At 41.8% G+C, this 18,599-nt stretch overlaps 1 protein-coding gene across 5 annotated transcripts in view; it reads right to left on the reverse strand.

Annotated features, from left to right (window-relative positions):
- LOC149532199 (serine/threonine-protein kinase STY46-like) overlaps positions 1-18,599 on the reverse strand; it is a 233,620-nt gene that overhangs the window by 22,844 nt on the left and 192,177 nt on the right. For all 5 annotated transcript variants that reach the window (XM_089811791.1, XM_089811792.1, XM_089811794.1 and 2 more), the window contains one exon: positions 909-1,007. In XM_089811791.1, the coding sequence (XP_089667917.1) occupies positions 909-1,007 (99 nt within the window). The remainder of the gene's footprint in view (positions 1-908; positions 1,008-18,599) is intronic.

Here is an 18,599-nt window from a genome sequence, read left to right on the forward strand (position 1 = left end):
ATCAGACAAAGGCACAGAAGCGTCGGAATGAAGAATCGAACAATCCAAAAAAGCGTTAAGGAAGCAAGCACGAACAAAAGAGGAGAAAGGACACAAGCACGAGCACTAATAGGAACAAAAGAGAGAAAGCGCGACGCGGGCAGGCGAGATGATAAACAATACGATCAGAGCAGATCAGCGACACACAGTATCCCATGGTGAAGCAAAATGGAGGCATGGGTGCTCGTGAGTTGAGACATCGCAGGTGAGAAAAGAAATAGATAACGTTCTATCATCCCCAAATTATTTGTCAACTGACAAATTGTCAACTGACAAAGATCACAAAATGTTGCAAAACAAGCCAGACACATTAACTGCTCAACAATACCAAAACCCATGCCCATGCTAGGTGAGCTATCTTTCTTTCTTGGTTTGCAAATTTTCCAGTCATAAAGGAATCTTTATTTCTCAAGCCAAGTATGTTGAAATGCTGATGTTCATAATGGAAGATTGTAAAGATTGCAATACAATAAGTACACCTATTGTTAGATTGCAAATTGAGCAAAGCCATGCAGCCAATCAGCCTATGTATAGATCTATGATTGGAAGTTTGTTCTGCCTCACAGCTACAGGGCCTGACATAATGCAAGCAGATGTTTTGGTACCATGGTTTCAAACAGCTCCAAAAGAAAGCCATATTAATGCAGTAAAGAAAATATTGAAATATCTGAAGGTTACTATGGATTTGGATTGTGATAGAGGATTTCAATACTTCAAAGAACAATTTGTGAAGGGTTTTGAAAAACTATTAAAACAGCCATACAGTTTGATAATGAAGGTGCAATGGAAACCTTGTAAATTCTATCAATGTTTGTGTATTACATTAAATGTTAATTATGAAAACCAAAAAGGGCACTTCTCAATGATACCTCAGGCGCCATCCATCTATATGTTCCTGTTTCTGCTGTCATTGTTCCATTATTCTGAGTCAGGAAACGGGCAACTCCAAAATCTGCAACTTTAACAACCTTCAAACAAATATGTTTTGAAAGTCAGTAAAAGTTATTTTGATAGACTCCCATCACGATAATGGTACTCATAAATGCAAAGGAATTTTGCAACAACAATTATTTAAATTCTAAACCAATATTCTTATATAGTCCTCTACATTTAGGTTTGAAAAAAGAAATTTAAGGTTTGTTCTGGCCAGTATTTAGTGAATGCATCAGCAAGATTACATTTCTAAATGGTAGCAGAAAAGATTGATGATCATGGACAAAGTACATTTTGTCAGAATAACATTAGCAAAGCTACAACGAAGTCTTATTTACCCAGCTTAATTGGATGCCAAAGACATTTGAAGAAGAGTATTAGACGCACATCAACACAGTTTGAAAAGAATATCATTCACAGAAAACCAAAACTAAAAAAGAATTCAAATTAGTAAAAAACTGCAATCTATCTGCCTCACGCGATCTATATTTACTTATTTTGAGTTCTCAAGGATGGTTGTGAATCATATAATAGCATTACTCACAAGTTTTAGTGGTTAACCACACTATTTAAGGCCTGCCATACTTTCCATACCATTTCCCAAGTTACATCAAAAAATTCCAAAAAAATGTATTCCTAGCTTTAAATTGTTGATAGCTGTAGGATACATTAGTTGTCAATTAACAATAGTTATATTATACCTTCAGTTAGTTGGCGGGTGTGGTTATGCCTCATCAGTTGCATTACTAAGCTTCCAGTAGTTGTCAACGGTTGGAATTCCTTGGCAATTATCAGCTAGTTTATATACTTCTACTGTAATCAGGAAAATGCACATTACTGTAAACCATTCCCTTGCCATTTCTATTTGAATTCATTGCACCATTAAATGAAAATGAACAATTAATTATTTTTTAAATTGCTATATAATTCTCGTGTGAATCAATTCAATCTTCTCTTCTTCAGTAATTGAAAAATTGTAAAATCGTTGATTAATTGTGCAAGTAAAAAATTGACATTTTGAGGACATCTGAAGGCACTCACCCTCTATTCTCTGATTGGCAACTAGACATAATAAAGGCAAAGAAGTGTGCCCAAGAACATTAAACTGCACTGCTGAAGAGGAATTAAACCACAACATGAGAAATGAGCTAAGGTAGAAATCATTAACGTTGTGATCTCACAAATCTACTTGTGTTGATGTGTGGAGTAGGAGTTATATAAAGACCATTCAAAGCTCCCAATTTCCCTTGTGGTAGAAGGATGCAAAGTATCCATGAGTTTTTAAGAATACTTAGAGATCCTCTACAAGAATCTAGGTCGAACGGTGACAGCCTCCCATTGATAATAGATCAAGTACCACTAGTCCAAACTGTTAATGTATATAGCTTATGTCAGATGACATTTCAATATAACTGATGTTATAGAGATATATTTATGATTCTCAAATTAATTGAGTTATATTTATATATAATATTTATATATTGTATTAATTTAGATATAATATATTATACTTATAATTATTAATTTTATATATATATATGATTCTCAAATTAATTGAGTTATATTCATATATAATATTTATATATTGTAGTAATTTCGATACAATATATGTTATAATTATTAATTCATTTCCACATATATATATATATATATATATATATATACTCCTTACCTATCCTACTCAGTATGAACCCACCACCTAGTTCGACAAGTTGATTCTTGCATGGGTAAATGGACCGGATAGTATTAAATACTATTGCAAGTGTTTGAGCATGTGTTTATTAATCCATAATCTCCCTGAATTCCACGGTGGATCTTACCCATCGGTTATTTTGATCGGGTTATACGATAATCATTCTTATGTCTTGGTTTATTCACGAGCATTATAACCTTATTTTCCACCTTGCTTCGATGTGAATTTGATATAGAGAATCACGGTGGAACATGTTTGGAAGTACCCACACGTGGTTGGGTTTATGGAATTCTCAACTTTGATTATTCTTCGCAATCACCAAAATGGTGATTTGTTTATCAAACTCATGCATCGCATTTCATGCCGCTTAGGGATAAAAGGGTACATGTAAGGTCACACCCTTTTTTATATATGTCATATATAATATGAGTCCAATCTCTCTTTTGGAACACACAAAAAAATGTCTACTGTTATCACATAAGATGAGATAAGATAAAAATATTAATGTCCATGAGAATCCAACAAGGTTTATGGGATTGAGACTACAACAGAAGAGCCAGCCAAAGCAAAAGCACCAAACAGTGACTAAGAAGAAACAAAAGCAAGAAACAGAACAAGGGAGAAGACAAGGTAAGGACTAAGGGTCCTTCCTTGTCACAAAGAAGTCAGTAATAGAAGGGTAAGCCCGTGGACGATCCATAGTCTTAGACTGCCGTGCAGAGCCACTGTATGACTATCGTTGTCTGGAGAGACTGGTGCAGTGTCTAATCGATCTGGAATGAGAAGTACTACGACACCTTTTCAAACCCAATGGAGGAGACAAGGGAGAGAAAAAGACAGTAATGAGCTGATCTAAAGTACGCCCCTAAGGTATAAAAGACTGCAAGGTAATCTCTCGAAGATGTGTGGCCTCCTGAAGATAAAATGCAAGACATCGCTGATCAATATAACTGAAGAACATCAAAAGAGAAGAACAATCTCTGAAAAGGTAGTAAAATCTCCCTCTAATCTCGTAATAGAGACCACATCGAAAAATGAAGTGGAACTCAGTCTCAACCTCTGTCAAAGAACACAACTAACATATACGATCAGCCCGATCGGTCTCAACCTCTGCCAAAGAACACAACTAACATATCCGATCAGCCCGATCCATGGTGGATCTTACCCATCAGTTATCCTAATTGGGTTATACGATAATCATTCTTATGTCTTGGTTTATTCACGAGCATTATAACCTTATTTTCCACCTTGCTTCGATGTGAATTTGACATAGAGAATCACATAATGGAACATGTTTGGAAGTACCCACACGTGGTTGGGTTTATGGAATTCTCAACTTTGATTATTCTTCGCAATCACCAAAATGGTGATTTGTTTATCAAACTCATGCATCGCATTTCATGTCGCTTAGGGATAAAAGGCTACATGTAAGGTCACACCCTCTTTTATATATGTCATATATAATATGAATCTGATCTCTCTTTTGGAACACACAAAAAAATGTCTACTGTTATCTCTTAAGATGAGATAAGATAAAAATATTAATGTCCACGAGAAACCAACAAGGTTTATGGGATTGAGACTACAACAGAAGAGCCAGCCAAAGCAGAAGCACCAAACAGTGACTAAGAAGAAACAAAAGCAAGAAACAGAACAAGGAAGAAGACAAGGTAAGGACTAAGGGTCCTTCCTTGTCACAAAGAAGTCAGTAATAGAAGGGTAAGCCCGTGGATGATCCATAGTCTTAGACTGTCGTGTAAAGCCACTATATGACTGTCATTGTCTGGAGAGATTGGTGCAGTATCTAATCGATCTGGAATGAGAAGTACTGGGACGCCTTTTCAAACCCCATGGAGGAGACAGGGGAGAGAAAAAGACAGTAATGAGATGATCTGAAGTACGCCCTTAAGGTATAAAAGACTACAGGTAATCTCTCGAAGATGGTTGGCCTCCTGAAGATAAAATGCAAGACATCGCTGATCAATATAACTAAAGAACATCAAAAGAGAAGAACAATCTCTGAAAAGGTAGTAAAATCTCCCTCTAATCTCATAATAGAGAGCACATCGAAAAATGAAGTGGAACTCAATCTCAACCTCTGCCAAAGAACACAACTAACATATCCGATCAGCCCGATCCATATGGTGATTAGTCTGAGCCCAGAGACGATGAGAACCAACCCTGAATGAACCTAAGGAAAATCGTAAAGCATGATTCCAACGCCGATAGAGATATGCAGGGCAAGCAATAAGACCATCTTGAAGCACAAGAAAATGTTCAGCATAGAATGCCATCCTAGGTCGAAGATCTCCCGAGGGATTCCAAGTAGTGGTAATGTACTATCTGTAAATTTCCCATCTAACGTGCTCGTTCAACTCCTGACATGAGGGGAGAAGATGAGCAGGAGCATCAAGTGAAAACTGATAAGGAGGAAGACAATCTATCTCAATACCAATCGAACCTAGCAAAGAGGTGGCCTGGGCATACCAATAGTGAGATCTAGTGGAGGTGTCAGATCTCATAATCTCAACAGAAGAATAGTATGCAAGATGGGAGTATCTGTGCTAGTCAACCCCCAACTCCATAAAATTACAAAGCCGATGAAGAAACCAAATCAAGTCAAAAATGGTGGCAAGTTTGAGACAAGTGAATCAAACATATCAAATGCAGCAAGCGACTCACTAAAACTAGCAGGTGTCGAAAATCTCCTAAGGTGATAAACGAAAAGTTCACCATCACTCTCGGGGTATTGAAAGCGAGTAGGAAAGGAGACGGTATCAGCTGGGCAATGAGAAGACTGAAGGGAGTGCGATGAGCAGGGTGAAACACACAAACAAATGCTAAGAAGAGCATGATCAGCCAAGGTGAGACGTGAGATGGTGAAACTGCAAATGGAAGAAATGATGGAATGAGAGGAAATGACATAGTCCACAATACCCGCACCACCACAATGCGGCCAACAGGTAAAGAGATCTGATCCGAGAAGGAAGGATAAACCATTCAGAATCAACAATCTAGAAGACTCACAGAGTTGGAGGAGGTCACGGCCACAAACTGAGAGCAGTCCATGGACATCCTTTGAGGTGCGTTGAAGTCCCATAATAGTCGGGTCTAACTCAGAAGTGCAGTTCGAAACAGAACCATGATCATGCAAAGGAGTCTAAAGATCCCTGGTTCGAGCGTTGAAGTTCCCAAGAATAATAATGTTGCCCAAAGTCTCATATTGTGAAATGCTCTCCTGAAGGTCGCAAAAAGCATCTCCATTCTCCGGGTCATGAATGGCATAAGGAGAGGTGGTCAGTGGAAAATAACAAACCGCAATAAAAATCTCTCTGTCAAGATTTCCACTGACCAATCCGGACCCACATAAATGTGACAAAGGCGTCAGAGTGAACAACTAACCTGAAACTATAAATATCATCATGAACCAAGCAACACCCCTTGACCCACGAACCACACCAGAATTCCGAAACTCCTCTCTACAAATTGATAGTCACTGATAACCAGGATAACTTGGAAGAGGGCACATCGGGCTCTCATGAGTCTCAGTAACGGCCAAAATATCTGAAGACCCCACTGCATCCTGAAAAAGACCGACTAATGACCATAAAGAGCCATTACCATTCCAATAGTTGACAAGAAGAGAAGGGGGCTTCCTCCTGTCAGACTGCTGTCAGAACCGTCATGCCGATTTGGAGGTTGTCCTCCCTACCCAACCAATAGGAGGAGAATCACGAACCACTGCTCTAAGATTCCTAATAACAGCGCATTTCCCAGCACATCTAGCATCTGCCACAATTCCTCGAGCATGTTTGAGTTATGTAGCTTGTGAGTTTGTAAGATCTTCATCTAGAGAAATTTTAGAGGGGTTATGATATGATATGATAGATTTTAATGACGTCCACGAGACTAAATTAGTCTATGGGACGCATGCAATCACCCTCCCAAGTCAGGAGCGGAACTAATGAGTTGTAAAGTTTTGGTTAACTTGTCTCTCCTTCTCTGAAGTTTGGTAATCAAATCCGCTGCTCTCTTCACTTGATCTTCCTCGAATAAATAGTTGAAGTCCTTGTTCTGCAGTATTTTTGTATAACCAGATCTGATGTCATTGTAAGCCAGGCACTCCTTGACAAAGTGTTGCTCTGTCTCAACTATTCCCATATTACAAAATAAACATGTTCTGTTTGCCCACTCTTCCTTTGGAACTTGCCACCGACCAGTTTCACATCACAGCTGATGTGAACTAGTTCTAAGTTGTGCCATCAGCATTTTTGCTTTCCAGTTAATAGGTGCTCTTATATAAGCTTTTTCATCATGACTAGAAGTGGGATTAAATTCTTTAATGTAATAAGATTTTTTCCGCCCTATGTCTTGTCCACAGAATATTGTGGAATTTTTCATTGACAAACTTCTTTGTTTCTGTAATGTTATCCAGGCAAGTTTGGATGTTGATATCCCATTTTCGCATCCATTTGTCATTTTGCTTCATCCATGTGCTTTTCCGCCTCACAAGTTTTTCCTCTCTGATCAACTTAGGCCAACGATGTGTTTCCAGAGCTTGAGTTTTCTTTAAATAGCTTTTCACTCGGACCAAAGCAACGGCTTCTAATGGAAAGGACCCACCTCAGGCAAAAGGATCTCATACGGAACTGTGGTCTTGACTTTAAGATTGCATGTGATGAAGTGTTTTTGAATTCTTTCTACTTGCCGCCATTTCTGTCCGGACATATTACCTCCCCACACTTCACATCCGTATAGAATAACCGGAGTGACCAGCAAACCAAAAAGAGTTTTCATGGTCGTCCAATCCCATAATTCTGCGTTCCTGCACTTGTTTTGTAAAGAGTATAACGCCTTCCAGCCCCCTTGGATCCTTTTTGATCTGCAAGTATCCCAACTGAGTTTGTTATGAAAATCGATGCCCAAGTATTTGTACTCTTCCACAATCTCAAGTGGGCTATTTTCAAATAGAAACTCGTCTTGTATGCCCCTATTCTTCTTCAATGAAAAAGATCATAATTTTGCTAGTGTTAACTTGCATTCCTATTTCATGACAAAAAATTTCTAGTGTTGTCAAGTGCTCTTTCAAACCTTTAGCTGTTCTAGCAAGAATTATGAGATCATCTGCATATAAGAGCAATCTTATCACAAAGTGAGCCAGCTGCATCCCCTCACCATTGGTCTCGTTTATCCACTCTTCTAACTTGTCAATATAGAGCTCGAATAATGTTGGAGATAGAGGACACCCTTGCTTAACCCCGATGTTGTTGTCAAAATCTTCTGATAGCCCTTCTGTCATTCTGATTTTAGATTTGACCTGCTCATATAATCTGTAAACCGCTGACCTAAGTTCTTTAGGAACTTCCAACTCTTCCATTCTATCCCATAATTTATTACATGGCATTGTGTCGAATGCTTTTTTAAAGTCCACGAAACAACAAAAAGCCTCGTTCCCCGGAGTGTCCCAAACTTTCTCAATCAAGTGTCTAAGAGTGATGCCGTGATCTATAGTAGAGTGTTTCGGTCTAAAGCCTGCTTGCCCTTTTGCACTTTTGCCTTCTGTTTCAGCCCAGTTGCTGATTTTTTGTTCTACCAAGCTACCAAATAACTTGCCAAATAGTGGATTGATCATGATGGTTCGATAATTAGAAGGGTTGTTTATATCTCCACTTTTGTGGAGTGGGATCACCACACTTGTCCATTTTACAGGGAAACCTTCTCTATTGACACTGTTGAAAACTTTAGTGATGTGTGGTGTGAGGGTTTCAGCACCCCATTTTAAGTATTCAGCTTGAAGCCTATCTATATCTTGCGCTTTACCAGCAACTAACCTCCTTATGCCTTAAATAATATCCTTTTCGCTGAATAACTCCCCTGCAGTCTCTGTTTCTATGATTCTACGTTCTCCTAGATCACACTCGTAGAGAGTCTTGGCATATTCCAGCCATTTGGTTCCTATTATGTTGTTCTCTATCTGAGTTTTTCTCTGCTGCAGCTCTTTCCAAAACTTTCTGGGGAGAGAAAACAACTTTCTCTTCGCTCTAAGGGCACGAAGCCTATCTACAAAAGAGAAGAATATGATGAAAAGGATGCCTGTTTACCGTATAGGGTAAGAAGTTCAACACAAGTATAACACGATTCAATTCCGAACAGGTACTTTATTCATATATGCACTTGCAGATTACAATGACTACAATGATCTCCGATTACAATGATGATTCCAAAGTCCATCTCGAACGTGTACATATACCTTTCCGAAGGGGTGACTCAAGCGTCACGCACCCGTTCGGATACTACTCTACCCGTCAGCTACATTATACATTTTATCGACAACATCATCCCCCCCAAAAAGAAAGGTCGTCTCCGGACGACAATTACAAAATATCTGAGACAAATTAACAACAAAATACATTAATTGACTAACTACAACAAGATAGATCTGTTTCTGTCGCATCACTTTCACATTCATCCTATGCCTGCACCAAACTCGTCTCCAACCCACGTTGTATCTATAGCCTCTGCTAACACAATACTATCTCCTTAGCTGACCTTGATAGCTACCTGTGCTGCTTTCTCTGTTTCCAACTCTTGGTTACACTGAACCAAGTGTCACCATACTGCCTTCAACTGGATGATCAGCTCCTCCCGAGCTCTCTACGCATCCACCAAGACAGCCTCATGCCCAGCACCTACTCCAAGTGCCTCCTCTAACATACAAACACTCATGCCTACAACAGCAGCTCTAGGCCTCATCAACTGGTCACACTTCCCATGACTGATATTTGCAACGACTGGGGGTCTAGGGGGCAACGCCCCCAGCGGAGTCGAGGGGCAGTGCCCCCGCGGGGTCCTAGGGCCAAGACCAAATTAGCACTCCGAAGCCCACACAAAATTGCATGGAACACACTATTTCTGTCGATTCCAGACCCTTTCTGGCAACCACTGATGCTTCCCCTTCCCTTTGGCATCATCTGCTACTCATTCTGAAAAACTTGTATCTGTCATCGTTTTTTTTTTTTTTTTTTTTAATTTAATTTTTTTATAGCTCTTCCACTTCCTCTTCCTGCAGACTTACTTTGTGAATTGGCTATAGCAATTCCTCTTCCTTTCCTGATACCCTTCGTCTCTGGCTATTCTTTTCCTTGCAGCTTTATTCTGGTCACCACTCAGTATAATGGCGTTTTAGTGTCTTGAGACCGTACGGTCTTTTCCACTTTGCCCTCAACCCGTACGGTCCTATTCTGCCCTCAATCCATACGGTCCTATTCACCTTGCGCTCAATTCGTCTTTTCAACCACCGTACGGTCGCCGTACTATCCTCAATCTTCGTGGCTTGTTCCTCCTTTCATCCGTACGATCCTGTTTTCTTCTGTATGGTACGACCTGATTTCATCTGCAAAATAAAACCTCAAGGCCGTACGGTCATCTAGGGGTCATACGGTCATTGATGACCTTTGATTTCCATCTTTAATCTTTCATTCAATTTGGCACATGTTCTCTTTTAGGCCGTACAGTCATCCAACCAAGCCGTACGGTCATTTTACTACCTCCATTTTTCTTTCTTCTTTTTTCTGGCCGTATGGTCTTTCTTATATGGTTTCCTGCTTCCTCATACGAATTTTTGGATCTTCCAATTACTTTTATTAGTTATGGCTTACATTTTTAAGTTGCCAAGGCCGTACAATCATCTAGAAGGTCGTACGGTCATCCAAAAGGTCTTTTGTCCTTGCTATTAACTTCTAAACTATTTCAGTCACCATTAAATCATTCCTTTAGTATGTACTCAATCCTTCTCCAAGTCTTAAGCTTTCATCTCCTCAGAAATCTGTGCTTCAAAAATTTCAATGCTAGCTTCATGAAGGGTACCATTGGCCTGTATCCATTGTTCACATCCGCTTCTGAACAGAAAAAAACTAATCTCAGAACATGTCCTAATTGATTATCAAGCTCTCTGCTGGCAAGTCGCAATTATCACTTGATCTCCCTTCAAATAATGACGTCGTACTGTTTGTTTTCCTTTCGCTTTGGGACCATACAATCTCTCTTCTAAATGAATTTCACCGTACAGTCTTCTCTATGCATAGCAGGTCGTACGGCTTGATTCTACCGTACAATGGTCCAAGAAAACTTTTCAATTACCTTCCTTCTTCGAGTCTGTACGGAGTCTCCTCTCAAGCCGTAAGGTCTTCCGTTTAGCTTCCCTATGTCTCCTAGGGCCATACAGCCTTTCATTTCACTCTTCTATGCTGGGTCTAACTGTACGGTCTTCTTTTATAGTCTCCTAAGGGCCGTACGGTCTTTTTTTAGTCTTCTCCACGCATCAACAGTTGTACGGCCCTTTCTTATAGTCTTATACAATCGTACTACAGGCTTTTGTTCCCCCCAAAAATTCCAATACGTTTTATGCTTCATGTTTCATTTTATCACTTCCTACTTTTACAGTTTATCACTTGATATTTTAACTATATTCGACTTTAATATTATACATATGTACATTATTTACATTATTTACAAACATATTTTCTTCATTCAATTATTTGCCCGCGGAGGAGCCTTCCTGTCCCTGTATATTTTCAACTTTGATCCATTTACCGTATCTGGTATTTCTTTACCATCTAGTGTCCACAATTTAATTGCTCCATTATATCCAACTTCCCATATCTTGTATGGTCCGACCCATTTGACTTTGAACTTCCCAAGTCTGATTCCATTCCGTCTGTTATACTTCAGTACAAACTGGCCAGGTTGAAGATTGTTTAATTTTAAACGCTTCTGACGCCATACCTTCCACCTGTTTTGTGCAATTTTCATGGCCCATACTGCATAGTTCTTATTCCTTCGATACGGCCGCTTCTGTACAGGTACCGCACCTTCGATTAATGGTATCCGGTGGACACATAGCTCTAGTGGTACTCCTTTTAAATCTTTATACGTCCAAGCTACTGCTTTCAATACTGGGTTCCAATCATTTCCTACAAGAATGTTCTTCGGATTTTCTTCATCACCCAAGTTCATTGCTTTCACTGTCGGCTCTTCATATTTTATTGGTTTATCTTTACTGAACATATGGGCAGGTGTTTCATCCACCTGCACTTCCCCCTCCTTCAATTCACTGTACTCCTTCGAAAACTCCTAGCCTTCTTTTCCCTCCTCGACACTCAAAATATTGCAGCTCGAAAAGACCTCATAATCTTCCATTTTCCAATGTAGCAATCCGTTTACTGAATCTAGGTCATCATCAGTTGACCTTCCTTCTATTCTCAGCACCCCTTCATCATCTGGTTCCATCCTCATTTTGCCTTCGTCATCACTCTCGCCACCGCCTTCTGAGTCTGACGACACGGCTTCTTCTCCTACCATCTGTGTATGCAAATCGATTATAAATCTCCTACCTCCCTTCTCTATTGACAGAGTGTTCCTTTTCCAATCATGCTTTACCTTAGCTTGCACCAACCACCCCCGTCCTAGGATGGCGTCATACCCTCTTCTCTTTAATGGAATAACTACAAAATCCAGTAAAAATGGTTGTGTCCCAATTGTTACCGGCTGCGCCATTAGAGTGCCCAAGGGTTTTATCCCATGTTGATCTGCTGTAAGTAACTGAAAGGTGGGTGGCCATAGTGTTGGTTGTCCAAGTTTTTTCCAGATATCTTCCGGCATCACATTCACTCCCGATCCTCCGTCTACTATTGTATCTGTTAGCACCGTACCCAGAATGCCCATCTCCACCACTGCTAGATGTCTACCTGTCGTAAGTACTAGTAACATCAGATCTGTTGCTGCTGTTGTGGTTGTTGACGTACTATCCTTTGCTTCCTCCATTACTCTCGGGGACGGTGTCATATTTATAATAGCCGTACGTAACTGTGGCATGGTGAGAAGATCATTTAATTTAATTGGCACTGTTTACCGCATAGGTTAATTAAGAAACGCACACAGACAAAGAATACGAACATGAACAACCAACAGAACTCTTATTATTATTCGCATATGCCCACAGTACATTATACTTCGATGGTATGATATGATGATTACAAAGCTTTCCGAAGGGGTTATAAATACCTTCCGAAGAACTTTCCCGAAGGAGTCCGTCGGCTAGATACATTATGCCCGCTACAAACTATTTACCCGTCGGCTACATAACAAGACTTTTTCCGAAGGGACCCGTCGGCTGATGCACAATTTCTACCGATGACATCATCCCCCCAAAAAAGAAAAAGTCGTCTCCTAACGACTAGCAAAATTAGGAGACAACCCACAATCGAGAAAAAGAAATACTAGAGAGAAGGAGGTGTCCCAGAAGAGTGTTGTTGACGACGTAACTCATACACCTGGTCAGTCCGGATGCGCAAATCTGTCTGAATTTGTGAATTAACCTCTACGGCCTCCTTCAGTAGAAGCGTAGCGTCCATAGCCTGCCTCTTGGCCAACTGCAACTCATGCTCTGCCGCATCTTTATCCCAGATAGCCGTGTCCTTCTCCTGTACCACTGCTGCCATATCCTTCAATAGTGTTGCCCGCTCTACTGCCCATGCTGCTTGCTTGTCAGCCAAATCAGTGGCTAACTTTTCTATTGCCTCTTTTTCAACCGCTAGAGATCTCTGAGTTGCAACACTGTCTGCTGCCCTATCCGTCTCCGCGCGCTGCTGCGCATAGTAAACCTCTTTGTACAGTCCCACAATCTTATGTGCCAACTTCATCATCGAAGTGTCAATCGGTCCTAATTCTGGCTCAGTGGCCCAATCTGCCAACATCTCTGGTGTCTCAACTGTCAGCCAACCTCTATCCACAAAACAAGTTTGAAATCGCTTAGGACAAATCCCACGAATATATGCTCGGATCAAATGCCACTCCCTTTGCCGAGTGAGAGCCTGAATCGCCACATCATGCCCCTTCTTCAATGCAAACTTCATAGTCCTGAGGTAGTCCCTACACCTGTCCTCATCCGACCTGTAATCCTCCTTGGCGAAGTCCTCGAATGACCATTCAACATCACAATTGTCCTCCTCATCAGCGGGAGCCATGCCCACATCCGGTGCTGCCTCCTTTGCTGTCGGCGCAATCACGGCATGTGGCATTCCCCCCTCCTGAGACTGAGGCTCTGGTACAGGTGCTACTCCAGAATAGCTGGGGGACTGAATGGACGGGCCACGCCTGTCAGGGACGAGTCGGAACTGCTGCCTCAGAAAAACACTGGCTCTATCCATGACCTCTGGTTGTTCGGGCTGCGTTGGGTCCGTACACTCCTGTACTCCTTCGTCTAGTACGATCTCTACTGGAAGTGCCTGAGCTTCTGCTGACTGTGCTACGGTAACAACTGTTGCTGGCTGACTTATGGCAGGGGCTACGGGTGTTGCTATCGGAAGTGCTTCGGGAGCTGAAGAAGTCTCTCGGTTGACGGGTGTTGTCAGGTGGGCAAAGCCGACCACAAATCCTACCCCCAGCCGGACAGGAGGAGGCCATACCTCGTGTTGCCATGGTGCGGCTAGTGTGACTGCCTGGTGGGAGCCTCCAGTAATCAATATCGATCGCCGAGTTTGTCCAAACCCTGGAATGTGAGCCATGTGCAGACCTCGGGGTGTCAACTCGGAAGTCATAGGAACTGTAGTACACGGAAATAGCAAGGGGGTAGCCGTGACAATCTGAACCTCTTCATCATCCTCGCCCTCCCCTTCTTCTTCCTCCATACTATCCTGCTCAAAAGATGTCTCCTGTCGACCGCTGTCAGTATCACCTGCCATGTCTATCCGGGGCCTCTTTTGACCTGCTGAACCCTTCTGCCCAGAGATGATGTCCAAGTGCTTCCATTGCATAATAGGAGGTTCTCCTGGAGCCAGTGGTCCGGGCTTTGCCTCTAACTCCTCCGTTGGAATCATCTGTGCTACAGCATCAAGGAATAGACCAATGGCGTAATGGGGCATATAGAAGGTCTTGTGCTGGAGAGTCATGAATTCACGCATCTGTTCAGCCAGCACAAACGCCCAATCATACACTTTCCCAGTCATTATGCCGTTCATCATGGACACCTGCGGAAATGTGATATCCAATGCCCTAGAAGATCCCGTGAGCCTGCTTTTGACCAAGTCCATCAGACACCGCCATGGCCCTTCCGGAATGTCGGTTTTCTTTAAACCCCTTTCCTTTGATGTCTCGGCTAATGCCGCCTGTTTTGCTTCTGTCAAATCTCCACATACTAATTTGATTATAAATAGCTTTCCATCCTTCGAAATTTTCTTCAGCTAAATCTTTCTGCCCTGCTGCCCTGGAATGCCAAAAACCCGTGTGAAATCTGCTGCTTTAAATGATACCACTAAGTTCCGTCCCAAATACTGAAATGTGCTCCTACGAGAAGCTCTACCATATCTCTCAATCATGGTACGGAGATACCCTTCATAATCTCGAATGCAAAAAACCGGCATCTGAATGGCCCATTCAACCCGGGCTCTTCCGATGCTTTCTTTAATTGGATGGTCATCAAGGGTTTCTTGCCACCATTTTCGGCAATCCGTTCCATTTAATCCCTCAAATTGGATAGTCTTTGGTGTAACTTCAATTGTTGTAGGTGTTGTAGTCTTACGCTTCTCCTTGCTGCTGCTCGAGCCTTCATTCCGATTACCTGTACCTGCCATGCTCCTTCCTTCCACAACTTTAGACTGTGCTAATTGTTTTTTCCACTGCCGTTTACCTGCAGATTCCATTAATTATCCCTTTGTCTTTTCCTAACGGTCTCCCAAATCCGTACAGTGAAGAATTCTTCCAAATCCGTACAGTGAATTGCAACCTTTGGAATAAGAAATCCATACGCTGAAAAAGTTGGAAGGAAAATCAAATTTAAAAAAACGTACCATCAAAAGACCACAATTCCATACCACAGTTTGCCTTCCCCAAATCCGTACGGTGGTCTTTTCAATGCATCATGGTATACCGCCTTGCTTACTGGTGAACTCCGTACCTTAACCTGGAAGACCTTGCATTCAATAATCCGTACCCTACTCTTCAGAAGGAAATTGTACGCTTGAAATGCTGGAAGCCTTCAGTGATGAAATCCGTACGGCTTCCAACTTGACACAATCTGGATTCCAATCCTCTTGAAAAAGTCGTATTGCAATATCCCACCCAGTCTTGAAAAATCCGTACAATGAAAATTAACAAATTTTGGCTCCAGAAACTATACGTTAATCTTCTGAGGCACAAAAAAAACCGTACAGCAACTTTGAAGGTGGAAACCGTATATTGCCTTAAAACAGTACTTCAAATTTGAAACCCGTACCTTGTCTTAAACAAAACCGTACTGTAAAAATCGTACTGCAAAAACCGTACTACAAAAACCGTACACCATTCCTCAGATGCAAACTGGAAACCGTACACCCACCTTTAGATATTAAAAACCGTACGGTATTCCTTCTTTACTGTGAAATCCGTAAGGTGGTGCTCCTCCCTGCATATATTGAATACCGTACGGTACTCTCCCCTAAAAACCGTACGGAACTCTATTCTTTAAAAATCGTACGCCATTTTCCATCTTCAAAGAGATCTGTACGGTGGATGTGTGAAATCCGTACGTTGTACGGTGTTTCTTCATTGTGAAATCCGTACGGCTTGAGGAAGCCATACGGTGCCCATATTTGACTTGTGAAAACCGCACAGTGCTAAACCGTACGGTACTTTTCTTCTTTTTTTTTTTTAACAAAAAAATAGTAGTCAGTTTTCCCTTCGACCGTCGTCATCGTCAGTCTGCAGTGACGAAGGGGTCTCCCGGAGGCCATTTTCTGACGCAGAAGTCTTCCGCTCGTGATATATCTTCAACTTCGACCCATTCACCGCCTGAGGCACTTCATGTCCATCCAAAGTCCATAATTTGATTGCTCCATTGTCCCCTACTTCCCGAATTTGATACGGCCCGACCCACTTAACCTTGAACTTGCCCGATTTGATCTCATTCCGGCCGTCGTACTTTAATACCCACTGTCCGGGCTGAAACCTGTTTAGCTTCAGGTGCTTATCATGCCATGCCTTCCACCTATTCTGCGTTACTTCAATTGCCCACTGTGCTAATCATCGCTTCTCCTCTAACCTGTTCAGTTTATACAGCCACTCCCTTAAGCTTTCCATGTCGCCCAACTTGTTTTCTAGTGCTATCCACAAGCTTGGTATCATAAATTCCACTGGTACTATGGCCTCCTGTCCAAACATCAGTTGAAACAGCGTGTGCTGTTGTAACTTTGTACGCCGTGCGGTAAGCCCACAGAGCAGAAGGTAATTTCTCCTCCTAATCCTCCCCTTCGACTGCGCAGGATTTGTATATAATTGATACCAGGATTTTGTTAGTAGCTTCGGCCTGTCCGTTTGCCCTTGGGTAGTACGGACTTGATAGCGAATGATAAATTTTGAACTCCGTGGTAAGCAGTCGGATCACATGATTTACAAAATGTCTGCCTCTATCACTTGTTAATTGTAACAGAATGTCGTATCTAGTAATTATTTGTTCATAAATAAACTTTGCTGTACTTACCGCTGAATTGTGCGGTAGTGCATGCGCCTCCACCCATTTAGTCAAATATTTCGTTGCAACAACAATGTAACGGCACCTTCTGATTCTACTTATCTTCAGCGGTTCTATGAAGTCCAAACCCCACCGTTCAAAGAGCTCCTGAGCATGAGAAGGATTCAAAGGCATGAAATCTCTTTTCAAAGGTTTTCCAGCTCACTGACATGTATCGCAGGCAACAACCCATTCCCTAGCATCATTGTATATTGTTGGCCACCATAATCCTGCTAGAAGTATTTTTCGTGCAGTTGTGTCTGGCCCCATGTGTCCTCCTGCCGGTCCTTCGTGCGCTTCCTTCAGTACCCGTGGAATTTCTTCCTTCAGGACACAACGCCTTAGGATCTAATCGGGTCCCAGTTTATACAACAATCCATTAATCAGCTGGAATGTTCCACTTCGTATCACCAACTTCCGTTTTTCATTCGGTGGCATTGTATTTGGAAACTGTCCTGTTGACAAGTATTCGCCGATGCTTGTATACCATTCTGGTAGTGCAACAATTTGAAACAGCTGTGTGTCAAGAAAGTCATCATTTACACCGTCTGTCGGTTCTCCTGTTCTAATAAGTGATAAATGATCCGCGCTCACATGTTTCTTTCCTGGCCGTACAATAATCTTGAAAGTAAACTCCTACAATAGAAGTAACCATTGGTTGATTCTTCCTTGAATGACTGGTTTGTTGATCATATACAACAGGGCCTGATGATCAACATAGAATACAAATGGAGTGGCCAACAAGTAATGTCGGAATTTCTGCACAGCATAGACCATCCCCAATGCCTCGCGTTCAGTGGTACTATAATTTTGTTCAGCTTTTGATAGCAACCGGCTAGCGAAATAGATCGGATGATCCAACCCATGGCTTCTCGTTTGCGCTAGAGTTGCTCCGATTGCATAGTTCGATGCATCCACATGCACATGAAACTCCTTCCAATCCGAGTATGCCAAAATAGGTGTTGTAGCCAGTCGTACCTTGAGTCCTTCAAATGCTGCATCCTGTTCCTTGTCCCATCGGAACGATTCTGTCTTGGAAGTTAACCTATCTAACGGCTATGCTATCTTGGCAAAAAATTTGATGAAACGCCTGTAATACCCTATATGCCCAAGGAAAGATTTTACCTCTGTTACATTGGTGGACGGCTGCATCTCTAATATGACCCATACTTTGTCCGGATCTGTCTTCAGTCCCTCCTTACAGACTATGTGTCCGAGCAACCTTCCGTGTGGGACCATAAATCTGCACTTCTTCAGGTTCAGGGCCAAACGCGCACGGCGACACCTTTCCATACACTCGCCTAAGGCTGCCAGATGTTTGTCCTCCGCACTGAACACTAACCAATCATCCAAGAATGCCTTGAAGTTTTCGACGGACATCTTGTCAAAAAT

This window comes from Cupressus sempervirens, chromosome 11 (genome assembly GCF_028749045.1).
Source record: "Cupressus sempervirens isolate cs-2001-9-10 chromosome 11, ASM2874904v1, whole genome shotgun sequence".
Classification (NCBI taxonomy): Eukaryota; Viridiplantae; Streptophyta; class Pinopsida; order Cupressales; family Cupressaceae; genus Cupressus; species Cupressus sempervirens.